This window comes from Bufo gargarizans, chromosome 3, assembly GCF_014858855.1.
Source record: "Bufo gargarizans isolate SCDJY-AF-19 chromosome 3, ASM1485885v1, whole genome shotgun sequence".
NCBI lineage: Eukaryota > Metazoa > Chordata > Amphibia > Anura > Bufonidae > Bufo > Bufo gargarizans.
Genome location: NC_058082.1, coordinates 261,015,620 through 261,043,254, shown reverse-complemented (window position 1 = coordinate 261,043,254; position 27,635 = coordinate 261,015,620). Strand labels below are relative to the sequence as shown.

Here is a 27,635-nt window from a genome sequence, read left to right as displayed (position 1 = left end):
CTACAAAACACAGCAGTTGTACAGTGAACAGCACTATGCTTGGTATGCTGAGAACCTCTTCTCAGCATACCAAGCCTAGTGCTGTTCACTGTACAACTGCTGTGCCTTGTACTGGAGCCTGGGCCAATTCACAGGAGAGCTACGGCCTCTCCAAACAGCTAATCGGTGGCAGTGCTGGGATAAACTCCTTTTAATCGAAATAATCTCTAAAACACCAATATTGGAGATAAAGAGCTCCTACGATCAGAATGAAGGGAATGGGGGGAAGGGGTTGTAAACTGTACCTAGGTCCAACAAAAAATGACATTTGGGCGAAGCTGCTCTTAGGCACACAGCATCATTGCAAGTTTTGTCAGAGATGAGAAATGTTAGGACACCTTTTCTTTAGAGGTTTTACCAAATGTCCAATTCAGCTGCATGCTGGCGGAGACTTTAGTCCCTCTCTCCAGATTCTAGTATCTTGTTCCCCATATATTAGTAAAGCCGTATTCACACGTCTGATTATCTTTCTGTGTTCACCACGGACTGCACACGGACATTGAATTCAGTGGCCCAGAGTTACTAATGTGTCTACGCCAAAAATCTGTCTACACAATTTGGGGCATGTAGGGTTTCTACACTTTTTTTTTTTCTACATGCTCAACAAGTGAGTGTGGTTTAGCAGAAGATGGGAGTTTTGTGGGGAAAGGAGTAAACCAACCAATATCAGAGAAAACTGTGTATCCCTGCGCCAGATTTATCATCCAGCCTGAGCCCATGTAACAAATCTGGTGCAGGTCTAGACTGCCTGTCTAAGCGGAAGCCATCTTTAGGATTAGTAAATATGGGCCAATATTTTCCTTGGACCGTTGGTCTAGAGCAGGTATGTTCAACCTGTGGCCCTCCAGTTGTTGCAAAACTACAACTCCCAGCATGCCCGAACAGGCTACAGCAGGGCATTGTGGGAGTTGTAGTTTTACAACAGCTGGAGGGCCGCAGGTTGAGCACACCTGGTCTAGAGGAAATGAGCAGAGCTGCAGAGGCATGCACTGCTTTGGTCTATTTTCTAGACACGCAGTACAAAAACTGGCACAACATCCTCCTGTACGAGGAACAGACCGTTTTTTTAGGGACAGAAATTGTACACGGACATGTGACTAAGGCCTAAATGAATGTAAGACTAGTGCTAACAGTGTTAAAGAGGACCTGTCACCACTACTGACATGACTGTTTTAATAGCTCCATGCATTCTCCCTGTAATAACAATTCTGGAGCAACTTTTCCTATGTTTGTATGTTGTGCCATTCCTTTATTACTCCTACTAGAAGTTATGAATGAATTGCCAGCAGTCTGCAGTAAGGGTACAGAGGGGTGGTAACCAGTTGGGGGGTGTCCCTGCACAGTCTGAAAATGGCAGCACTAACTTGTTAGAGTGAGACTGTTCAGGGACACCCCTCCAACTAGTTACCACCCCTCTGTACCCTTACTGCAGACTGCTAGCAATACATGCATAACTTCTAGTAGAAATAATAAAGGAATTGCACAACAGAGACATAAGAATAGATGCTCCAGAATCGTTATTACTTGGGAAATGCATAAACCTATTAAAACAGGGATGTCAGGAGTGGTGAAAGATCCTCTTTAACACAATATTTTTTTTATAAAATTCTGTTTATCTTCTTTTCTGTTGTGGCAGGCAAGTGACAACCGCAGGAGCGGTAGTATTGGTTGTTATTTTTAAACTAGCTTCCCAGCAAATGCTGGTTATTGGTAACTTGATAAGTGAGAATTCGTGGAACTGATTTGGCTTCACACAGTGTATGATGTCTGACGTCCATGCTTTTAAATATTCGTAAATAAAAGCTCTTTAACCTAAGTGCCTGGATGTTCGAGAAACCTCTTCCATGGCTTACTTAACATTTCTAATGTACGATGTATGGCTTGAGTTGTTAGATTTTGTCTCCTCGTATCTTTAGTATGCACTAATGAGGCTTTTGTCAGCTTGCTGTCACCTATAGATTGACGTTCCTTATTTCTGTTTTGTCACTACAGGCGCTGGGCTGCTTAGAGGATTATCTAATTAGTTTAACTACAGATGAGCAAATCACTGAGTACACAGAACAGGTATCTTCTTTGGAGGGTTTTTCTACGTGAAGTGCTGTACTCTTGTCAAACACATTTGTTTGGTTCTTCTCTGTCTGGATAAGCGAAGACTCTGATTCTCCTGCCACAATTAAATATTTCTCTGTAATAGGTTTAAATGTTAAGGGGTTGTGCTACATTCACACGACCGTGGTGTTTGGCAGATCACAGATACGGTCCCATTTTTGTTCTGCAATTTACAGATCGCACATGCCGCCACTATCATAGAAAATGCTGTCCACATTTTTTTGGGCCCCTTTGAAATGAATGGGTCAGCACCCGCAAAATTGCTGAACGTATGCGTATTCATTCATACGGTCGTGTGAATAGAGCCTTACTGGAGCCACTCGGTTCATTATCCGATAGAGAATGAATGAAGCAGTAGTGGTCATGCTCAGACTGCTGATCCATTCCTTCCAGGGAACTTGAACCCCTGTTCTTCTGATTAGTGGAGGTCCCAGCAATCAGACTCCTCAGGTATCTTGTGGTTAGGGGATAATATAATAACTTAAGACACAACCTATTTAATGAGGCGCAGCCATGGGATGAACTTTTGTGAAGCCCACGTTAAGTTCTCTAACAGGCACAGGGACAGACACATGAGCTTGCATCCACTATTTTCAGATGCTGGGGTGCCCCTGTATTAGAGATAGGCAACAGTATTGTCCTCCCTCCACAATTATGATGTTATCCATGACCAGGTTGATCCCCATGCTCTGTGTTAAGGTCCATTTTATATGGAGCCATGATGGCATGAATGATTCTACCCAAGCACTGCCCTGTATAAAGGTGGTCGTTGATCCCATCATTGATGTGGATATTAAAGGGGTTGTGCGGGCCAGTACATATTGATGACCAATCCTCAGAATAAATCATCAATATCTGAATGGCAGGGGTCCGATTCCCGGCACCCCTGATGATTAGCGGTTTCAAGAGGAAACAGCGTTTGTGCAAATGCTGCTTACTCTTCAAGTTTACACAGTGCATTGTTTTGCTTGTAGCGGTAGCGCCATGTAATTACAAGTGCTTTCCCCATTCAAGTGAATGGGACGAGCCCTTGTAATTACTGTTTGGCTGAGATGATGCGCGGTGTAGTCCTTGAAGAGGAAGCAGCGCTCACACAAGTGCAGCTACCTCCTCTTCAGACAGCCCTCCATTAGATATTGATGATCTATCTTGAGGATAGGTCACCAATATGTACTAGCTACACAATCCCTTTGAAATCATCATTTGTTAGGTTGCTACACGTAAACATCTGTTTCTGACAATTTGCAAACTGCACATTGAATGAAACGATCGTTCCAAACCTACTCCCAGTGTTGTCCGTCAGAGCTCGTTACTGATTGTCTGCCCAGGTAAAGAGGCCCTTAGAGGAGTGTTTGAGACCTACCCCAAAACCTGTCAATCAAAGTAGTAAAACAAACATACATATTTCTGTGTTTGTAACTGGATAGACACCTTTTAAATTTGATTGCCACCTTATTCCCCCTCTTAACCCATCTAGAGACCTTTATTGAACTGTATTGGCAAAGAAAGGAGATCAAGAGGCTATCTGAAAACCTAAAAATCGGCATAGTAGTATATGCTGTTTAACCAGAGACTGGTAGTGTCATTATTCGTCACTCCCATAGTTAAATCATGTGGTAAAGCTTTACAACTAGGTTTAGGGTACTTCCACACTTGCAGCAGAGGATTCTGGCAGGCAGTTCCGTCAATCCGGACCCAAACGGACGCATTTGTGAGACGGATCCGGATGCGGATACGTCTGACAAATGCATTGCAATACCAGATCAGTCTTTCCAGTTCTCATCTGGAAAAACGGATCCGGTATTGATTTTATTTTCTCATTTTTAAAGGTCTGCGCATCCGGCAAGTGTTCAGGATTTTTGGTCGGAGGGGAAACTGCAGCAAACGTAAGAGGGACTGAACTGATGCTCCATTCAGAATGCATTAGGATAAAACTTTTTTCCAGTATTGAGCCCCTGTGACGGAACTCAATACCGGAAAAGAAAACCGCTATTGTGAAAGCACCCTTGGTGTACTGTCCGGCAGGAGAGCAATCGACAACAGCTAATAATTTGCAGGACTACCTTCCTCCGTTCTAATTAAATGATTTAGTTCCCCCCCCCCCCCCCCCCCCTAGATATATATTGGCTTTGCACATAGACCTGGTTTACGCAACTCTGAAGGCTGTACAAAGACAGAAATAAGAGTGTGATATATTATATTATAAAGCTGCACCCTGCACCGGTTCCACCCTCTGGGGCACCATTCATTTTAACTGTGAACAAGCAATGAAATGGTCATCTCATTGTCACTTTGCACTTACAGGCACTGAAAAACATTGCTGCTATCAGCTTTGCGATCAACTACCCAAACAAGTCTACAAGTATATGGACTGGATAAGAAGACGGTAGTATAGCCTGTGAAAATGCCACCCAAAACTTAAGAAGATCACGACCTAGCAGATGTGTATTGAAGACTGTACATGCACCTGCCTATTAACATTTGCACTTAAAACACCTTGATTTTCTTACAGAACTACTGCTATAAATGTGCAACACTAGGTCTTAAATGGTATAGGATAATTTTTTTATATATATTTTTCTTTTTGGTCTGGTTTATAATAGGGATGGTACTGTATGCCAATCAAGTATAGGAAGATATTACTATTATAAAAAAAAAAAGGTAAAAGGCACTTTTTTAAGGTAATTGAGCTTTTCAGTACTATTGGGTATCAAATCAAAGCTGGTGAGGTTGTGAAAGAAGCAGCAGGATTGTCCATTGGAACTTATCACGTGAAACTGAAAGCAGATATCTGATGGGTTTCTTTGTTTTGCACTAGTTTTCTTACTTATCCCTACCCCTCTTTAGTTTAAATGCCTATATTCTAGCTATCAGACTTCGTTTGTACCTTGTTAGTAGATTTACTATAGATGATGAAGATAATACAGTTATGCCTTGTTTTCCTGTTAAAAAGGGATAATCATCATTTTCTGTGTTTTCTACAGAACATTATGTCTATGGCATCTGCATGCCCATTCTTAGAATACTGTTAATGGACAATATGGTACTTACTACATGTATTGCCTACAGCATATCACGTAAGAACACCTATGACATTGCGAGATGTTGGGGAGGAGAAGTCTTTAAGTACTTTAATGATCTGCATACAGTTGTTCTCCACCATCTCATGTTCTCGTGTACAGAATAGCAACACTTTGTGTCAATCTACAATAAATACTCAAATTTTTCATTACACAGGATCTTATTTAACTTTTTATATTTCAGGTGATCTAGAGTTTTTAACAGTTCTGGGTTTCACGTAACTCAAGATAGCTGAATTATGGAGGAGTTTCATATTATTTTAATCAGTTTAAGTCTCCATGTGCCATGACAATTAATGTGGATTGTTCACAGGAAGCGAATGGCATTGCCCAGCCCCCTTGTGAAGCAGGAGGCTCTATGTATGCATGGTAGCTGGTCTCTTTTGTGGCATATTTGCCACTTTTTCACACCCATGCATCTTTTGTCCTCTTATTCCCCATAAGCCATTTAATCTTCTAAACATAGATAATCATTTCCATTAGGTGTAGTCAGAGGAATTCCTTGCATGGCCAGTTGCTAGTAGTGCAGGCTAATCTTTTCAAGTTTTGCACAAAACAGGTTGTTCTTTTTTTTGTTTTTGTTTTTTATCTAGAATCCTTGATGGCACTAGTTCTCAGGCTAAATGTCACACTGCTTTCTATTGCCTAGCTTTAACATATACTCAGTTTACGTAGAAACTGTGGATTTGTGAAACGTCATTCATCTTATATCTTATTTATCATCTTTGGTTGTTTTTTTCTTAGTAGCATATAGGTGATCAATCTTTTGCTCTCAACGTAGACCTATCTGCTGTATACAGTACATGTGCCCGAATTTAAGTTGATGCAATATTGAACCAATCTATTCACTAAGAACTAGGTAGACGTCAGGGACGCCTGCAGTGATACTAATCAGTTGCCACTATGCTAATACATAGATAATCAGTAGGTAGGTAATACTTAGATCCTTTTTTTTTTTTTTTTTACTTATATTCATACATTTTATTTGCCTTCACTGCATCAAGATTTTATTAAATCTTATTTCCACTAGTTTCATCTTAAATTGTCTATAAACTGTACATGATCAACCTGTTTTTTTTATTTTACAAAGACAGATGCTTTGCATCTTGGAGACTACAAACGGGCTGTGCAGTTGGTATTGCACGGTGTCCTGTCTGTAGCGGAGAAGCATGGTTTGCACTTACTCGGTAGTAATGTATGTTCTGCCCTACCCTGACATTCAGTTATTTGGAGTCATTCGCACTGCGACTCATAGCACATAATGCAAGATTATATGACTGTTCAGCAATGCTTAAAAAGAAACACATTAGTTGCTTTGATGTGGCTGTAACCAATGTTATAAAGACATTGCTGGCTGGTATGCTAACAAAATGTGCCTAAGATATACCATTTAATGTGTAGACGCACAAGGATACACACTGTATTTAAGATTTGTTTCTGAAATTCTCTTCTTTTACAAACCAGTTTTATTACGTTTTGTTTGTTTTTCTATTTTAAGGGTTTGAGAGATTTTTGTTATTTGGTTGTAAAGAAAAATATACTATATTATAAATTTCTCATGTAAAAAGTTATACATATGATCTCAATATAATGGGAATATATTGTAAAAAAAAAAAAATCACTAATAAAATATAGTGAATGCAACTGTTTGATATTTTATTATATATACGTATATGTAAAGAGCAGTCAGACTATCTGTTTGCCACATTATATGCCATCTTGTAGAACAATAAATGAACACCCTGTAAGTAAATATTGTATGTTCCAATAATTGCATACGGTATCTCAACTAAAGCCACACATGATAAGGATGGTTATCAGCCATGGGCCCAGATCTGCCTTTGCCTTTTCTTACAGTAGACTTCATGGTGCAAAATATTTTTGTTCAGTAAAAGGGTACGTTCACACTTGCGGCAGAGGATTCTTCCATAGCCGGAACTGCCTGCCGGATCTGTCAGAACGTATGCCAAATGATGGCATTTGTCAGACTGATCAGGATCCGGTATCATCTCTCCGGTATCATCCGGAAAAAACGCATCCGGCATTTATTTTTTTCAAATTTTTTGCGGTCTGAGCATGCATTTCAATGGGAAAAAATGCCGGATCCGGCATTCCGGCAAGTGCTCCGGAGTTTTGGACGGAGATAAAACCGCAGCATGCTGCGGTATTATCTCCTTCCTTAAAAGTCAAAAAGACTTAACTGAAAACATCCTTATGCATCCTGAACGGATTTCTCTCCTCTCAGAATGCATTAGTATAAAACTGATCAGTTCTTTTCGGGTATTGAGCCCCTAGGATGAAACTCTATGCCGGAAAAGAAAAACGCTAGTGTGAAAGTACCCTTAAACACCTTCCCATTATTGACAGTTTTATTCCCCTTTATGACCTAATCCACAAATCAGGCAGTCAGATTTGCCATCGTTGGCCAGAGTAAAGGAGTACTGGCAGTTCTTTGTAACATCATGAGATTCAGCAGATGACACTTTGTAAGTACATGATATAGTATAATAGAGTAGTACTAATAGGATATATTTATAAAAACTACATTTCCTCCAAGTCTCATCAAACAAATCCTCGACTGTAGACTATTAGAATAACAGTCTTTCTAGTGTAAGAATAAAATTACATTTTGGAATGTCCGAAAGCATAATTTTAGGCTCTGTTCAAATTGGCATCATGGCCTTTCCAAGATTGAATGACTTCCAAGTTAGACAATAAATCTTGCCAGAGTATTGCTATATGAGGAATGAATGGCATATTGTATGTAATATGCCATAAAGGTCTGATAAGTGGCAGTCCCCCTCCAGGATAATGAGGTGCTTTTCTCCCCCTAGTAGATGGATGGAGCGATCTCCAATGTAGTTTGTGAGTTGATGAAACAGCCAAGTGTGCCACTACTCCCATAAATGACAAAAAAATATAGCTGCACATCTACTATATTCTGGAGTGCCATAAAAAGGGCCAGGAGAGCCCAGATCTGCCAATAGACGGAGGTCAGTGGTGACCCACACTACTTGCCCTGCTCTTGTGCTATACGCCACTCCTCTACTCTTTGCAGCCATATGATTTCATTATAGATGCAATGTCACTGTGGTGTAGTCATTGCTTTGGGGGACCAGCAAGAAATTTCCAGTTTGCAGGCTCTTCTTTTTCCAGGGTGTTTGTAGCGGCAGAAACTGCATCATATATCTTTTATTTAAGACTTCAAGTCTCCTGCTTCCTTTCTCACAATGAGCAAGCGAAGGGTACTTTCACACTTGCGTTGTTTGAGTCCGGCAGGCAGTTGCGTTGCCTGAACTGCTTGCCTGATCAGGCAAACTGTATGCAAATGCATTTCATTTTTTTTCTGACTGATCAGGCATTTTTCAGACTGATGAGGATCCTGATCAGTCTGAAAAATGCATTGCAATACCAGATCCGTTTTTCCAGTGTCATCAGGCAAAACGGATCAGGTATTTAGTATTTATTTTTTTCTCATTTTTAAAGGTCTGCGCTAATGTGAAAGTGCCCTAAATGATAAAAATCTGTCTGCCTGTACCTGCAACTAAAATGAATTGGCTCTGCAAGCTACAATGTGTTACAGTTTCTGTGAGTCCCCTAATGTTTTTTCTCATACTGTAGCAAGTTGTGAAAAGTATAAGGTTTTCAGCCTCTAGATGTAAATAAGTGTTTCCATTCACTGACTACAAATGCTGATCTTGAAGATGGACACAATTTTGCTAAATCCTTGATTATACAGTGGTTAAAGGGGTTTTCTGGAACCTAGTTATTGCTGACCTATCCTTAAAACATGTTATCAACATCAGATCGGTGGGGATCCTAATCTAGACACCCCCTCCATGCAGCTGTTTGAATGGGCCAGGGCACTCGGATGAACTCTGCATTATCTTCTAACTATACCAATCACAGCGCCATACATTGAATGGCACTAAACTACATAAAAGCAATGAGATAGATATGACTTCAAAGATCAAGGAAGGGTCACAAATTGCACACCTGAATACCACAGCCAAGAGTCAATCTGATATTGATGACCTATCCAGATTGGTTAGGTCAGCAGTATTTGAAGGGCATCTGTCAGCAGGATCAACCCTAGCAACCCATCCATAATGTTTGATGGAGCTGACCCTGCTATTAAAAATATACCTTCTTCCCCTGATCTGTTGAGCTTAGGAGGAATAAGAGTTTTTATAAATATGCAAATTAGAGGCTAAGTGCAAGGAGGGCAGGCCCTAGCCACTTACTGCACTTTAGCTCTTCCACTCTGCTTCCCTGTACACTCCCCCCTCCAACTGGACACTTAGCCCTGTCCATCAAGTAGAGGAGTGTCGAGGGAAGCAGGGAGGAACTAAAGTGCCCTCAGTGCACTTAAAGCGCATCTGTCAGCAGATTTGTCCCTATGACACTGGTCGACCTGTTACATGTGCGCTTGGCAGCTGAAGACATCTGTGTTGGTTCCATGTCCACATGTCCCTACATTGCTGAGAAAATGTTTTTAATATATGCAAATGAGCCTCTAGGGGGCATTGCCATTACCCCTAGAGGCTTTGCTCTCTGTGCAACCCTGGGCTGCTTTAGATGCTGCTATCTCCTGAATGGTAGCAGCTAGAAACATGCAACTGGTCTTGTTTGACATTCCAGGCTTTCATACAAAACCAAAATGACAGCTAAAGTCCAAGCAACACAGGAGAAATCACTGGTAGAAATCGCGTCGGGAATAATCGCGGGGGAACCCTGTTTTTACTTTCACTTCCAGCTGCATTCGGTGATATCTTCGCCTGTACTAAACATAGTGCTATCATTCTGGTCTGAAAGCCTGGAATGTCGGCTTTCAAACAAGATCAGTTGCATGTTTCTAGCTGCTGTCATTCAGGAGAAAGCCGCATCTAAAGTAGCCCTCCCCCTCCAGTTAGCCACTTTTCCCACTGCTGGAGCTGGACTGGGGCAAAACAGTTAGGTGGTTAAACGTCAGAAAACCCCTGTACCGTTTCCCGGATGGTGTAATGATGTGCATATACAGGACTCTGTAGGGATGGGGTGAAACATAACTCGTAGTACCTTTTGACTCTACATTCTTAACACAGTCTGTCCCAGTCAGTCGTTCCATGGTCACATGATAACAATGTACTAGTCTTGCTTTCATACTAGCAGTAGTCGTCTATACTGGAATTACTGGTTAATGTAATTATGACGAATAACCTTAAGTCCAACAAGTATGTTAATCCATTTTAGTAAGAAATTAACTTTTCCGTATCCTTGTTCTGAGGCTAAAAGCTCATTATTTTGCAGAACTACATTTTCCTACCGCCTACAATAATACTTGGGTACTAAATTTATTTTTCAAATCTAGGTTTTCATATACCATTATATTTACCACAAAACTCATTCATCTTGTTGATTCCATAAAGATAATTGTGATTTAAGATGGCTATAACATTTTCTTAGAAATCCAATGGTGGAATTACACAGTGCAATTGTCAGGTCGATTACGGAGGATGAGCGTTAATACAAGCACTCGTTACAAAATATCGGCCCATGTAAAGCTGCCGCCGATCACTCGGTGAATGAGCAAAACACTCGTTCATCAGGTGAATTAATTGTTTATGCGGACACCTAATTCACAATTTCTGGGCAGCAGATTATGCTATGTGAACTGCAATTTGCTGCCCAGAAACAATGAATCTGTATCGGGACGAGCAATGGCAGTAGATGTCGATCGTACACATACAGTGGGAGTGAGTGCTGCATGTAAATGCAGTTCTTACCGCCACTGATGATCTGGCTTTTATCAGGAAGGACACATTCCTTCCAAACAATTGCCTGCAAGGTTGGCATGTGTAAATTAGTCTTAGAGTCACTGTACTTTTACACAATTTTATTTAATAGAGAATTGTGTAACTAGCAAATTTCTAAATCGCTGCTTTTAAAAAAGACTATGCCTGCATCCACCTGAGAAAGCTGTAAAGTCATGGCCACTAGGGGTCACTCTTTCACCTAATTTGCAGTCCACAGCCTGTTGTCAGAAGACAGCTGAGAGAAAGTGGGAGATCACAGATGGCTGAGATCGTGAGCCTGGTAAAAGAACTACTTCTACTCAGCTTTTAAAGATTATAGGAGCCTCCTATGTGTCTACCGTAAGTCTGATTTCCCCCTACTTATCTGTTCTGTGAGATAAGTAGGGGGAAAACAAACATAGTAAAAATTAAGAGAAAGGATATCACTGCAGAAGAGTGCTGTCAGATTCCACAGAAGGGAGACACCCCCTGCTTCTGAGGGAAATGCATCTAGCTGTGCAACTGAAACGGGGAGTAATATGGCTGAAAGATTCATTGGAGAAGCCTCAAAACTCCTGTTCCTTCACAGTTATGATTGTACAAAAAACCACAGGCATTATTTAAACTGTTTTTGAAATCTCAGTTACGTTTTAAGGCCGGGTTCACAAGTGACTGATTAGCCGCCATGTATTTTCATATGAAATAGCCGCAGTGTTGTAAAGCACCAGCCAAATTTCTGAATTCTCTTTCACGTGCTGCATACAAAAAAACGCAGTGTGAATTGACCTGAAATCTGCAGATCTCTCTAGTGGATGTTGAAATCTGCTAGCTTTTCCATGGCAAAAATCACATGTAATACATTTGGTTTTGTGTTTTTTGCTGCAGAAACGTAATGAAATCCAGAGCATGTTTTCTCGCCCAATTCCTTGGGGGACACAGGAACTCTTGGGTATAGCTTATCTCCATAGGAGGCGTGACACTAAGTAAAAGACTGTTAAGCCCCTCCTCCAGCAGCTATACCCTCAGCCTGGAGAGAGAGACTTCCAGTTTTTTGCTTAGTGTCAAGGAGGCAAGACACTCTCTGCACTGCAGAGTTGTCTTGTGAAGATTTTAGAGTTTTTAATTTTTTCACTTGGATTTTTTCACAGGGACAACAGAGTCGCAGTAGACTTCTCTGTTTTCCCGGGGTTGAGCTGCACCAGGGCCGGTTATCCGCCCTGCTGCCTCCCCCACAGAAGAAAAGGAGGACCAGGGCAGCTCATGCTCCCCTGCATCCCGCCAGCACTGGGTCGCCCACCTGCAAGCCCCTCTCCAGCTACTGTCACTCTTGTGCCAGTGGCTGAAGGGGCGTCCCAGCTGGATGGACTAGAGGGTGAAGACGTCGCAGGTGAGGTGGCTAGTGCAGCCGTTCCGCTCCCCCTCCCTCCCTTCCCTCCCTTCCCTCTCCTCCCTCTCCTCTCCGGTTCAAGGCTCCCCTTTACTGATGGCCTCGTTGCGTAACGTTGTGTTGGCGCGATTCGGCGGCGGCCTGGCGCCCTGTTTGTACCGTCTGGGACAAGTCCCAGGAGAGCTGAGCGGCGCTCATGGGGGAGGCTTGTTTGAGGGCGGCCGGGTATGCGACCGCTGTGCCGTTGCATTGCAGGACGCCGACACCCGGTCCTCCTCTTTCGGCTTCCTACCTCGCTTCCGCTGCGGCGGGGGCCTTTGGGGAGACCTGTAATGGTTAGGCGCGGGATTTGAATCGCGCGCGCGATAATGTTTTCGGTGGGGGGCGGAGTTTCGGACCGGCCCAGCGTCTGGCTTGGTCTTCATTCAGGGGCCGGACGCCTTTCTCCCGCGCCTCTTTAGTCCCGCCCACTCTCGTGCCTGCGTGCTTCTGGGAGCTCACTGCAGGACGGACCGTTGCTCTGGTTGCCACCACCGTTCTTCTGCTGCTGCCGCTGCCGTTCAGCTTCCTCTGTGACCTGGTAGGACTGTTGACCCTTCCTCACTGTAGCCCCCTGGCCTGGACTCGGGTTTTTTTCTATTGCTCCTACCAACATGTCTGACCCCTGCCGGTGGGACCTTGGTATCATACCTGCACCGCATGTAAGGCGCCCTTTCCTCAAGGGCAGTCTGACCCGCATTGCTCGCTTTGCAAAGACCCATCGCAGGGTCCGCCATCTGTTGTGTCACCCCCTGGCCTCTTGGATCCCCCTGACTGGGCTAGATCCCTCTCCCAGGCTGTGGTTAGTCTCACTAGCGTTGTGGGCCGACTTGCAGATGTGTTGCCCTTGTCGCAGCCGGATGATTCCCCTGCTGGGCCCTCCGGGTCTGCTGTCCTGGCCGACCCGTCTGAGTCTCTCTCTGCAGGCGATTCCTCCAGAGCCCGCCAATCCCAGAAGCGGTCTAGGGCAGATCACCGGTCATCCTCGGATGCTTCGGTATCCCCCCCAAGGGTGCGTTCTCAGTCGGGCCCTTCCTCCTTGCAGGATTTGCCCTCTGAAGGGGAGCTGGTTGATTCCGATTGGGATATGGATTCGGCGCTGCCTTCAAAGCTGGCTTCCGCTGTGGGCCACCTTATAAACAGTATCCGTGATACCTTTAAAATTCGCGATGATCCTCCTGATCCTGAGAAAACCAGTGTTTCCTTTTTTCGCCAGAAGCAGGCTTCTGCGGTTTTTCCCCTCCATGCTGACTTTTCGTCAGTGGTTTCTAAGGCCTGGGCCCGTCCTGATGCACGGTTTACCCCGCCAAAAAAGTTAGATGTTTGTTATCCGTTTCCGGCGGATTGCATCACAAACTGGGCGTCTCCTCCTAAGGTCGACCCCCCTGTGGCCCGTTTGTCCAAGAGCACGGCTATTCCCGTCGCAGATGGTTCTTCCTTACAATCCACTGAAGATCGCCGTATAGAGGCCCTTACAAAGGGTATCTTTTCGGCCTCCGGATCCGCGCTTAGGCCAGTCTTTGCCTCCGCTTGGGCGGGTAAAGCGGTTTCAGAATGGGCGTCTCAGCTGGATCTGGAGCTTGAATCCGACGTCCCTATTCAAGACCTCCGTGCCCTGGCTCAACTTATCGTTCAGGCTGGAAAATTTGTATGTGAAGCATCCCTGGATGCAGGGGCTCTTATTGCCCGTTCGTCTGCTCTGGCCGTGTCGGCTAGGAGGGAGCTTTGGTTAAAGGTTTGGTCGGCGGACGCCGCGTCAAAGCGATCTCTTACTAGCCTTCCTTTCTCTGGTGCTCGTTTGTTCGGAACCCGTTTGGATGAAATCATCTCTGAAGCCACGGGGGGGAAGAGTACCCATCTTCCCCAATCCAAGGCTAGGAGCTCCACTCGTGGTCGTCCCACCTTCTCCCGTTTCAGGTCTTCTCGTAGGGCTTCCGCTCCTCGCTCCGCCTCTGGTCCGTCCGCTAACCCTGTCCAGGACAGGCGTAAGAAACCCTTTTTTCGGACCCAGCCCTCCTGGCGCAAATCTCAACCTGCTCGCGCTCCCGCGACCAAGCAGGCCCCCGCCTGAAGGTGCGCCCCCACCCACCCGGGTGGGGGGACGTCTCCTCCTGTTCAGGGACTTCTGGCAGGCGCACGTCTCCGACGCCTGGGCTCTCGAGGTTGTGTCTTCCGGGTACAAACTCGAGCTTGCGTCCCTTCCCCCAGTTCGGTTCTTTCGCTCTCGGGTTCCCCGGGATTCCCGAGGGGCGGCCGATTTCTTTGCTGCCGTTCGGACTCTTCTAGACAAAGGAGTCATCACCCCGGTTCCTATGGGAGACAGGTTCAAGGGGTTCTATTCGAACCTTTTTGTGGTCCCCAAGAAGGAGGGTTCGGTGCGACCCATTCTGGATCTAAAACGGCTGAACCGCTTCCTTCGTCTTCAGCGTTTCCGGATGGAGTCTCTCAGGTCGGTGGTGGCCTCTCTGGAACAGGGGGAGTTCCTGGCCTCCATCGACATCCAAGACGCCTACCTTCACATTCCAATCGCACGGTGTCATCAGTGCCTTCTGCGTTTTGCAGTGGGGTCCGAACACTACCAGTTCGTTGCCCTTCCCTTCGGGCTGGCGACGGCCCCTCGTGTTTTCACGAAGGTCCTGGCCCCGGTACTCGCCTTACTTCGTTCCAGGGGAGTTTTTCTGCTTCCATATCTAGACGACCTCCTAATCAAGGCGCCTTCTCTGTCACTGACTTCAGCCAGCGTGGATCTCTCGCTGCAGACCTTGCGCCGGTTCGGTTGGGTTATCAACCTACCCAAATCCTCTCTTGTTCCTTCCCGGCAATTGGTCTTTCTGGGGATGCTGCTGGATACCGATTCAGCGGTGGTTCGACTTCCGTTGGAAAAGCGTCTGCTCCTCCATCGGTCGGTTCAGAGCCTTCTGTCCCACCGCCGTCCTTCTTTCCGGTTCAGCATGCGGGTCCTGGGTCAGATGGTGTCCTGCTTCGAGGCGATTCCTTACGCACAGTACCACTCCCGCACCTTTCAGACGGCCATTCTGTCCGCTTGGGACAAGTCCCAGGAGAGTCTGGATCGGCATTTTCCCCTTTCCCCCCAGGTTCGTTCCTCTCTCCTCTGGTGGCTGCGGACCCCTCTTCAGGGGAAGTCTTTCCTGCCAATGACTTGGCTGGTGATTACCACCGATGCCAGTCTGCGGGGTTGGGGGGGAGTGTTTCCTCCTCGGTCCGTCCAGGGCACTTGGTCTCCGTCGGAGTCCAGACTGCCGATCAATGTTCTGGAGCTGAGGGCCATCCTCTTCTCGCTCCGACACTGGACTTCGTTGCTTCGGGGTCGCCCTGTTCGGGTCCAGTCGGACAATGCCACGGCTGTGGCGTACATAAATCACCAGGGGGGCACTCGCAGCGCGGCGGCGATGAGGGAGGTGTCTCTGATCCTTCGCTGGGCGGAGGTTCATGTTCCGGCCCTTTCGGCCATTTACATTCCGGGGGTGGACAATTGGGCGGCGGATTTCCTCAGTCGGACGACTATCGACCCGGGGGAGTGGTCTCTGCACCCCGACGTCTTCGAGTCTCTTTGTCTCCGTTGGGGTCGTCCGGACGTGGATCTCATGGCCTCCAGATTCAACTACAAACTTCCCATCTACATGGCCAGGGCCAAAGATCCGGACGCTTACGGCGCGGACGCGCTCGTCCTCCCCTGGACGGAGTTTTCGCTCCTCTACGTGTTTCCGCCCCTGCCTCTTCTTCCGCGTGTCCTTCGGAAGATTGCGGCGGAGGGCACGCCAGCAATCCTAATCGCCCCGGACTGGCCGCGTCGTCCGTGGTACGCCGACCTTATGTTGCTTCTGGCAGACGCTCCCTTGCCTCTGCCTCTCAGAGAAGACCTCCTCTCTCAGGGGCCGATCTTCCACCAGCATTTAGGGTCGCTACGTTTGACGGCGTGGCTATTGAAACCGCGGTCCTGACGCGGCGGGGGTTTTCGGCTGACGTGGTCCGTACCATGATTCGTGCACGAAAACCGGCCTCGGCCAGGATTTATTATCGTACCTGGCGGGCCTATTTGGCTTTCTGTGAGGCCTTGGGGACTCCCCCTCTGAGGTTTTCCCTTCCTACGGTTTTATCCTTTTTGCAATCTGGTCTGGTTCTGGGCTTGGGTCTCAGTACCCTGAAGGGTCAGATTTCGGCTCTTTCGGTCCTTTTTCAGCGTCCACTGGCTCCGCTCGGTCCGGTTAGGACCTTTCTTCAGGGGGTTGCTCACTGTGCTCCCCCCTATCGCCCTCCTGTTCCTGCTTGGGATCTTAACGTTGTGTTGGCGGCTCTCCAATCTTCCCCTTTCGAGCCTCTGCGCAAGGTTTCCCCTCGCTTGTTGTCTTGCAAAGTTTTCTTTCTCGTCGCCATCACGTCTCTTCGGCGTGTGTCTGAGTTGGCGGCTCTTTCTTGCGTGGAGCCCTTCTTGGTTTTTCACCAGGACAAGGTGGTTCTCCGCCCTGTTCCGGAATTTCTTCCGAAGGTGGTGTCCGCCTTTCACCTGAATGAGGATATTGTCCTTCCTTCTCTGTGTCCGTCCCCGTCGCATCCCCGGGAGCGGGAGCTTCACCGTCTGGATGTTGTTCGGGCTCTCAGGATCTACCTGGATGTGACCAGACCCTTTCGACGCTCGGATTCTCTGTTTGTGATTCCGGAGGGTCCGCGCAGGGGGCTGGCGGCGTCTAAGGTGGTTGTTGCCCGCTTCCTCAAGATGGCTATCGTTGAGGCTTACCGTGCTCGGGGCAGGGATCCGCCCTTTGGTGTTACCGCTCATTCTACCAGAGCGGTCGGGGCTTCCTGGGCTCAGCGTAATCGTGCCTCGGCTGAACAACTGTGCAAGGCGGCCACCTGGTCTTCTTTGCACACGTTCACCAAGTTTTACAGGGTGAACACTTATGCCTCGGCGGATGCTGCTTTGGGCCGCTTGGTCTTGCAGGCGGCGGTGCCTTAATGTTTACGGTGCCTGGTTCGCTTTTGATTGTGGTCCCTCCCTGTTTGTGGACTGCTTTTGAACGTCCCAAGAGTTCCTGTGTCCCCCAAGGAATTGGGCGAGAAAACGCGATTTTTGTATAACTTACCAGTAAAATCTCTTTCTCGCTCTTCCTTGGGGGACACAGCGCCCGCCCATTGTTTTTTTGTTGGCCTTCGGGTGTTTTTTTCTGACTTGTTGGTATTGGTTTGGTTACTCCTTGCCTTTGTCTTGCACTACTTGGGCACATAACTGGAAGTCTCTCTCTCCAGGCTGAGGGTATAGCTGCTGGAGGAGGGGCTTAACAGTCTTTTACTTAGTGTCACACCTCCTATGGAGATAAGCTATACCCAAGAGTTCCTGTGTCCCCCAAGGAAGAGCGAGAAAGAGATTTTACTGGTAAGTTATACAAAAATCTCGTTTTTCCACTGGATTTTCAGGCACATTTGAGCCCAGCTTAATGTATAGGGTACTTTCACACTAGTGTTAGTGTGATCCGGCATCGTCGAAGCTGCCTGCCGAATCCGCTGATCAGTGTTACAACTGACAGCATTTTTGATGGATCCGGGTGCAGATCCGTCTACAAATGCATTGCAAGAACGGATCCGTCTCTCCACTTGTCATGCAGGATGGACGGATCCGTCTTGCAGTCTTTTTCACAGTTTTTCCGTCCTTCAGTTGTTTTGCAATGCCGGATCTGGCACTAATGCAAGTCAATGGGAATTAATGCAGATTCCGGCGACTGATCAGGCATTTTGGACGGATATAATACCGCCGCATGCTGCGGTATTATGTCCGGCCAAAACGCCTGACAGTGACTGAACGGAAGGCATACTGATGCAAACTGAACAGATTTCTATCCATTCAGAATGCATTGGGATATGCCTGATCAGTTCTTTTCCGGCATAGAGCCCTTTTGACGGAACTCTATGCCGGAAAAGAATAACGCAAGTGTGAAAGTACCCTTACTTTGCTACTAAAATGACTGAAAGAATCAGCACCAAAGGGAGCACATGGAAGCAAAAAATTATGATTTATTTTTCTAGAAACACCGTAATTTACTTTAAAACTGCTATTAACAATGTTTCAGAAATTTTGGTATAAAAATGAATAATGGGATAACCCCTTTAACCGCATTGAGAAAGAACCGATCAGGAGATTGCATATAACACATGTAAATCAGCATTGTACTTACTGGTAAACTACAGGCACCTTTTTTTTTTTTTTAGCAATAGAAGAAAATGCATTTAAGTACATGAATATTGTCCTTTTAACACACATTTATCTACTGTTAGTGTAGTACTGTATTATATGAATGCTGTACAGTGTGTTACATGCGTTATCATGGGGCACAGAGCTTCTAATATAGTAATGAGTCATATCCTGCCTTTATTCTGGGAGTGACAGGCCAGTCAGAGTGCAGATGTTCAGATAAGGCACATAAGCCAGGCAAATTGTCTTTTATTAGTATAGTTAAATCAAACCTGAGACAGTAATGTTGGGCTGCTTCCAAATGGCTGGTTAGCAACCATTGTGACTATGATCCTAAATCTTGTTACTTTCATTTCAAGCACAGTTGCAGGGCTTCTGCCGGATCCATCTGTGAAATGTGAAATATCCATGTCCAGAGATGGGAATGAATTTGCATAGCTGTCATAATGTGACAAAATAGAGAGATTTGGGACATGCAGCTTCTTAATGGTGAGATGAACACTACTGTTAGAAACTGAAATCCCCTGTGCTGTGTTGTAGTTAATATCCCATGGTAGTGCTCAGAATATAGAATTACTTCCCACATCAGGAGCTCAAAAACCAGGACAGGTCATCTGTCCAAAATTCAGATTTTCATCATAGACAACACAGCCAATTATATGGATGTATCCATCTAGGGCCTCTAAAGGTGCCTATACACTTTTAGTCGGTCAAGTGTGTGTGTGTTTTCAATGGGCCGAGGAGGATAAATCCACTACCATATGCCTGTGGTTGTGACTTGTCACCCAGGAGAACAACGATGGGGCAAAACATTTATAAATGGTAAATTACCCCCCTATAACCCATTATTATCATCTGTTGATAGGGTAATGGTGGGTTAAGATACCTTCCCCTCTTTAGACCACTTTTATATTTACAAATGACTACAAAAAATGCACCAAAATGATACACAACTGACAATACTAGCCATTTCCTCAAGCCGATGTTAAATGCTGAGAACTTTGCCAATATCTTCCAGTCAGGAACATATCGGAGCCCCTCATGCACCACGTCACAGTGTCTCAGCACGCATGGGGTCCTACCACTCAACTATCCATGGTGTGTGAACAGGGTCTGAACAGTGCTAGAAACCAGCTCACAGCCAGACTCTCACATGCCTCCATAGTGGTATCACCAATGCACTGTGAGGTAGGATAAAGCTGTGAGCCGCACCCACAACAGACCATGTGACACAGAAGCTACCAGGTGCAAAAGAATGTTACCACCACAATGAAGTGGCACATTCCATACACATAAAGACAAAAACTCACTGAAAAAAGTGGCCTAAACGGGTGAAAATGCTCCAAACCCAGACACTGTAGCGCTACAGTGTCTGGGTTTGGAGCATTTCCACCCGTTTAGGCCACTTTTTTCACTTTTATATTTTCCAGAGAGAATGATCTTCTAGACCAATTACCAAATATCGAAATGGCAGTTTTTGTTGCTTATTCCTTTGTCTCTACTACCTTAGAGGTCATGAGGAGCAATTTGTTACACATTTTCTCCTGAAGACAGCAATACCCCATATATGGACATAAACTGCTGTATGGGCACAGAAAGGAAGATGCACCAGTCGGCTTTTGGAGGGCAGATTTCGTTGGAGTGGTTTGTCGGTGCCATGTCAGATTTGCAGAGCCCCTGAGTTACCAGTACAGTGTAAAAGTCCAAAAAGTTTTGGAAACTAAACTTCAAGCAATTTATCTAGGGGTATTGTGTATAGGTTATCCAATATCAGATTAACAGGGGTCTGACTTCCAGCCTCCCACTAGTCAGCTGTTTGAGAAAGCTGTGGTGCTCACCAGAGCCTCCGGTGAGTGCCGCAGCTCAACAGGCACAGTGCCATCCATTTGATAGTAGCTATACTTGCCAACGCAGCTCAGCCCCATTCACTTGTGCTGCACCTAGGAAAAGGCCTAAGCACTCATGGAGAACCACTGCCTCTTCGTACAGCTGATCAACGGGGGTTTCTGGAGTTGGACCCCCACCAATCTGATATTAATCCCAGAAAATTACTTTAATAATACTTGCATACTCAACACTTTCTCTTTACTGTATGTAGGTTTAGATGGCATGAAAGCACCTTTAAATATAAAGGCCCCTTAATGATCATGGAAGAAGTGAGTTCCTGGTCTTCTATTTAAGGAGAATGTTTCATAGGCTAGAAGACATTCCCACAGAATCCATAGTTGGCTGTTCTCACTGCTCCTTCAAGCTTAACAATAGAGTCATTCAAAAAATCTGAGCTCATATACACTGGACATTCTTCCTTTAATTAAAGCAGTGTTACTAAGAGACTGATATTTAGAGCAGACTGGCAGATTGCTTAATATTGTCTAAAGAAGGAATGAAACTTTCACAAATGTACTCTTAAATTATTCTAAAGTAGAGTACATGGCACACGTTCAGCAATGGGGAGGAAAGAAACAGCAATTATTAAAAGTTCCAAAAAAGACAAAATGTTGAAATGAGGAAGTATTTCATATTGAAACTAATGAACGTTTATAGTGTTGAATGGGATCCTAATCTGATGAAGACAGAAAATTCCTACTGACTACCCACAAAAATGACTTTGTAATATGAGTAAATTGAAAATGTAGACATAAAGGGTCATAGTAAGTAATGACTAATAAGACATGCCATTACTTGTTGATTGGTGGGCAGCTGAACACAGTGACCCTCACATTGAAGCTGAGTTCTAAAGACCCACACTAGGCATGGATTCCAAAACTGTGCTGATAACCTATGGTCCTTTCTCTAAGAAGGGATGTCTTCTTCCTCAACCTACTTTTATCACCCATAGGAGTGAAAACTCGCATGATCCTTTTAAATCTTCTAATGGCAATGTTGCACTACTACATCACACATAATAATACTGTAGGTTGACATGACCACACCACAACAGTTAGAAGAAATCTAAAGCTGTGGATTTCTGTGCAACCACATTCATGATCAGTAGGAGCATCTAGCCCAAAGAGTGGAAGAAAGTCAAGGCACCAAGGACAAATACATTTTCATTTTTTAGTGGTAGTATAATAATAATACAGTGGCACACCTTCCTAGACTTCTGGAAAAAGGTGCTCTGTCTTTGGCACACCCAATGCCAAATTGGTATTTATAGTGTCAGTGCATATATTCCATACTAATGAATAAATAGATGATCATCTATTTATTCTTCAGTATGGAATATATGCTCTGATTCAACATAAAAGGGACATATATAATTTTATTTTTTATACAATTTTTGTATTTTTATATACTAAAAGGAGGATCAATTATGTATCAGTGATTATAATAATATTTTTGATATTACATACAAACAAATGGAAGTGATTTAATCAATGTCATAGCCAGACCCTTATTTCTGATATTTGCAGACTCTATACTGACAGGGAATGTCCCACAGGATTGGCGCATGGCAAATGTTATGCCAATATTTAAAAAGGGACCAAAAACAGAGCCTGGAAACTATAGGCCGGTAAGTTTAACATCTGTTGTGGGTAAACTGTTTGAAGGTTTTCTGAGAGATGCTATCTTAGAGCATCTCAACGGAAATAAGCAAATAACACCATATCAGCATGGCTTCATGAGGGATGTTCATGCCAAACTAATTTAATCAGTTTCTATGAGGAGGTAAGTTCTAGACTTGACAGCGGTGAATCAATGGATGTTGTATATCTGGACTTCTCCAAAGCATTTGACACTGTACCACATAAAAGCTTAATATATAAAATGAGAATGCTCGGACTGGGAGAAAACGTCTGTAAGTGGGTAAGTAACTGGCTCTGATAGAAAACAGAGGGTGGTTATTAACGGTACACACTCAGATTGGGTCACTGTCACTAGTGGGGTACCTCAGGGGTCAGTATTGGACCCTATTCCCTTCAATATATTTATTAATGATCTTGTAGAAGGCTTGCACAGTAAAGTATAAATTTTTCGCAGATGACACTAAACTGTGTAAATTAATTAACACTGATGAGGACAGTATACTACTACAGAGGGATCTGGATAGACTGGAGGCTTGGGCAGATAAGTGGCAGATGAGCTTTAACACTGACAAATGTAAAGTTATGCACATGGGAAGGAATAATGCATGTCACCCGTACATACTAAATGGTAAAACACTGGGTAACACTGACATGGAAAAGGATCTAGGAATTTTAATAAACACCAAACTAAGCTGCAAAAACCAGTGTCAGGCAGCTGCTGCCAAGGCCAACAAGATAATGGGTTGCATCAGAAGGGGCATAGATGCCCGTGATGAGAACATAGTCCTACCACTTTACAAATCACTAGTCAGACCACATGGAGTACTGTGTACAGTTCTGGGCTCCTGTGAACAAGGCAGACATAGCAGAGCTGGAGAGGGTCCAGAGGAGGGCAACTAAAGTACCCTGAAAATTAGGGTTATTCACTTCAGAAAAAAGACTGAGGGGAGATCTAATTACTATGTATAAATATATCAGGGGTCAGTACAGAGATCTCTCCCATCATCTATTTATCCCCAGGACTGTGACTGTGACGAGGGGACATCCTCTGCGTCTGGAGGAAAGAAGGTTTGTACACAAACATAGAAGAGGATTCTTTACGGTAAGAGCAGTGAGACTATGGAACTCTCTGCCTGAGGAGGTGGTGATGGTGAGTACAATAAAGGAATTCAAGAGGGACCTGGATGTATTTCTGGAGTGTAATAATATTACAGGCTATAGCTACTAGAGAGGGGTCGTTGATCCAGGGAGTTATTCTGATTGGAGTCGGGAAGGAATTTTTATTCCCCTAAAGTGGGGAAAATTGGCTTCTACCTCACAGTTGTTTTTTTTGCCTTCCTCTGGATCAACTTGCAGGATAACAGGCCGAACTGGATGGGCAAATGTCTTTTTTCGGCCTTATGTACTATGTTACTAATGGTTTATAAGGATATCTATTTATACAATTGATATAAGGATCATGGTTCTTTAATGTTTTATTTATACATGTATGTATTATTGGGATTAATTTAGATAGATAGGAGGACATAATACAATCACTGAGTGAAACTTTTTATTCATTGTTTTATCTACTTTTATAAATATGATGTATTATTTATGAAATTATATAATCATTAAAACAATATAGGGTAATTTTTTGTGCCGTACTAGATGATAGTGTGCCTGTCACTAAAACCATTTTTGACTTTTTCATTTTTGGGTTGATATTATTAAAGGCAAACTAGCAGTCATGGGCGACAACACTTAAGAAATCCACAGCATAAATTGAACTTCAGTTCAGGTTTTAGCCCCCCTTAATGTATGCTGCAGATTTCCACCACAGATTTTAACCTTTGCAATGCAAAGGGTGAAATCTGTGCCAAACCTGCAGCAAAATCCAACACAAAGCTAATATATAAAGCTGAGTGTATGTATGTCCGCTAAGGGAATCCACACCATCGCATTTACAATCACAAAATTTGGCACACAGGTACATCAGGTGTATGGGAAGGTTTTAGACCAGGTCTCAACTCTCTAGCACGTACTGTTCCAGAGATATTCCCCCCAAAAATGCAAATATGGCACCATCACATGACCTACATTAGCCAATAGAAGCCTGCAGGTCTTTCTCCTCATATCCCAACTACCATACTCATGGTCACATGACCCTTATCAGCCAATAGAAGCTTGCAGACCCTTAATTTCCACATGCACACAGTTTTACACCATGTTTCCATAACAACCCAGCTATTTTTCTTCACTGCTGTAAGTCCGCTTTAAAGGGGCAGGGCGCTGTGGATGACACTGTTAAGAGAGCAGAGTGCTGTAGATGTCACAGTTAAGGGGGTGGTCCACTATGGAGGACAGTGTCAAGGGCCAGATTGCTGTAGAGGCCACTGTAAAGGGGTCGGGTGTTGTGGAAATCACTGTTAAGGAGATGGGCTACTGTGGAGGTCACTGTTAAGGGGGCGGGCCGCTGTGGAGGTTCTGTTAAGGGGCAGCAAACAGTGGAGGTCACAGTTAAGGGGACGGTCCGCTATAAAGGTCAGTGTTAAGGGGTGGGGTGTTGTGGAGGTCACATTTTAAGGGAACGGAGCTCTGTGGAGGTCACTGTTAAGGGGGAGAGTTATTGTGGAAATTACTGTTAATGAGACGGGGTACTGTGGAGGTCACAAATAAAAGGTCGGCTGCTATGGAGGTCACTGTTAAAGGGGCAGGAGCTGTGGAGGTTACTGTTAAGGGGGAGGGGGACTGTAGAGGTCACTTGCAGGAGCAGCTGGTGTGGAGGTCACTGTTAAGAGTGTGGGTTATTGTGGAAATCACTATTAAGGAGATGGTGTACTGTGTATGTCACTAAAGGGGTGGCCGCTGTGCAGGTCACTATTAAAGGGGAGGGCGTTGTGGATGTTACTGTTAAGGGGGCAGGCCGCTGTGGAGGTCACTGTTGATAGAGTAGTGGACTGTGGAGGCCACTATTAAAGGGGCAGTGGGGTACTGTAAGGTCACTGTTAAGGGGCAGTCGCTGTGGAGATCCCTGTTAAGGGGTCAGGGAATGGTGGAGGTCACAGTTAAGGGGACTGTAACCTATTTTAAGGGGCGGGTGATGTGGAGGTCACTGAAGGGGGCAGGCCCCTGTGGAGGTCACTGTCAAGGGGGTGGGGTGCTGTGGAACACACTGTTAAAGGGGCAGGCTGCTGTGAAGGTCATAGTTGGGTTGGGCTGCTGTGGCGGTCCCATTTTAAGGATGTGGGGCATTGTGGGGGGTCAGTGTTAATGGCTTGGGGCCTGTGGAGGTCACTGTTAAGGGGGCAGGGTACTGAAGATGTCACTGTTATAGGGAATACTGTCAATTTTTTGACAACAGACACAAACATTAAATGAAGTATATAAAATTTACCCGTGCAAAGCCGGGTCCTTCTGGTACTGCACATATAAATTGTGGATTTTAACTTGTATTTTTCTGTTGAAAATTACATCTCACGTGGATGTATCAGCAATGAAATGTGTGTGAGATATCTGCAGTGTTTTACATTACCAACAAAGTGGATGGGATGTTAAGAAATCCACAGCATAAATTGACCTGTCAATGTATGCAACAGATTTCGGCAACATATTTCACCCTTAACCCCTTAAGGACACATGACGTACCGGTACGGCATGTTTCCCGAGTCCTTAAGGACACATGACGTACCGGTACGTCATGGCTTTAAATAGCGATGCCGGCGCCGCGGGGGTTAATCGGAACGGGATGCCGGCTGAAATCATTCAGCCGGCATCCTGTAACAATGCAGGGGGGGGTCATTTGACCCCCCCGCATCGACGATCGCAGAAAACCGCAGGTCAATTCAGACCTGCGGTTTGCTGCGCTTTTTGCAGTTTCTGATCCCCGCGGTCCCTGACCGCGGGGATCAGAAACTTTAGAGTGCCTAAAATCAATATAGTACACCCCCCCCCTGCACCCCTGCATGATTTGATGGCGGCGGGTGGTGCAGGGGGGGTGTCGCAGGCGGTGGGGGCGTTGCGGGAGGCGGGCGGTGCGGCAGGCGGGATCGCGATCCCCCGCCCGCCTCCTATTGCATAATCGTTGGTGTACAGTGGGTATACCAGGGTGCCAGCACATTGCTGGCACCCTGGTATAAACGGCTGACATCGTTGATGCGATGTCAGCCGTTTAACCCTTTCCATACAGCGGTCCGTACGGACCGCTGTATGGAAAAGGTTAACAGTAAGAGGGAGCTCCCTCCCTCTCCGATCGGGGGGCTGCTGTGCCTTTGCAGCCCCCCGATGGAGAGGGAGAGAGCCCCCCGAAGCCCCGTCCTCACCCTTCCCCGTCTGCGAAGTTCTGACCATAACTGAGCAGACGGGGAAGGTTCCCATGGCAACAGGACGCCTGCTCAGGCGTCCTGCTGTCCATGGTGCTGAACAGATCTGTGCTGAAAGCATAGATCTGTTCAGTGTAAGTAAAATACAGTACAGAAACCTATAGGGGTTCTGTACTGTATTTTACAGACATCAGACCCACTGGATCTTCAAGAACCAAGTGGGTCTGGGTCAAAAAATAAAAAGAATAAGTGAAAAAAGTTAAGATAAAAAAAAACACATTTATCACTGAATAAAAATTAAAAAAATAAAATAAACTACACATATTAGGTATCGCCGCGTCCGTAACGACCTGATCTATAAAACGGCCATGTTACTTTCCCCGCACAGTGAACGCCATAAAAATAAAAAAATAAAAAACTATGATGAAATTGAAATTTTGCCCACCTTACTTCCCAAAAAAGGTAATAAAAGTGATCAAAAATGTCGCATGTACGCCAAAATAGTACCAATCAAACCGTCATCTCATCCCGCAAAAAATGAGACCCTACTCAAGATAATCGCCCAAAAACTGAAAAAACTATGGCTCTTAGACTATGAAAACACTAAAACATCATTTTTTTTGTTTCAAAAATGAAATCATTGTGTAAAACTTACATAAATAAAAAAAAAGTATACATATTAGGTATCGCCACGTCCGTATCGACCGGCTCTATAAAAATATCACATGACCTAACCCCTCAGGTGACCACCGTAAAAAAATAAAAATAAAAACGGTGTAAAAAAAGCCATTTTTTGTCATCTTACGTCACAAAAAGTGTAATAGCAAGCGATCAAAAAGTCACATGCACCCCAAAATAGTGCCAATCAAACAGTCATCTCATCCCGCAAAAAATGAGACCCTACTTAAGATAATCGCCCAAAAACTGAAAAAACTATGGCTCTTAGACTATGGAAACACTAAAACATCATTTTTTTTGTTTCAAAAATGAAATCATTGTGTAAAACTTACATAAATAAAAAAAAAGTATACATATTAGGTATCGCCGCGTCCGTATCGACCGGCTCTATAAAATTACCACATGATCTAACCTGTCAGATGAATGTTGTAAATAAAAAAATAAAAAACGCTGCCAAAAAAGCTATTTCTTGTTACCTTGCCGCACAAAAAGTGTA

General features: G+C 44.9%; 1 protein-coding gene across 2 annotated transcripts in view; it reads left to right on the top strand.

Moving 5' to 3' along the window:
* The window catches only part of ZZEF1 (zinc finger ZZ-type and EF-hand domain containing 1), a 140,934-nt gene extending 134,062 nt beyond the window's left edge, over positions 1–6,872 (top strand). For both annotated transcript variants that reach the window (XM_044285185.1, XM_044285184.1), the window contains exons 54-55: positions 2,032–2,103; positions 4,453–6,872. In XM_044285185.1, coding sequence (XP_044141120.1) covers positions 2,032–2,103; positions 4,453–4,527 — 147 coding nt within the window. In that variant the 3' untranslated portion in view covers positions 4,528–6,872. The remainder of the gene's footprint in view (positions 1–2,031; positions 2,104–4,452) is intronic.
* Positions 6,873–27,635: the final 20,763 nt, after the last annotated feature.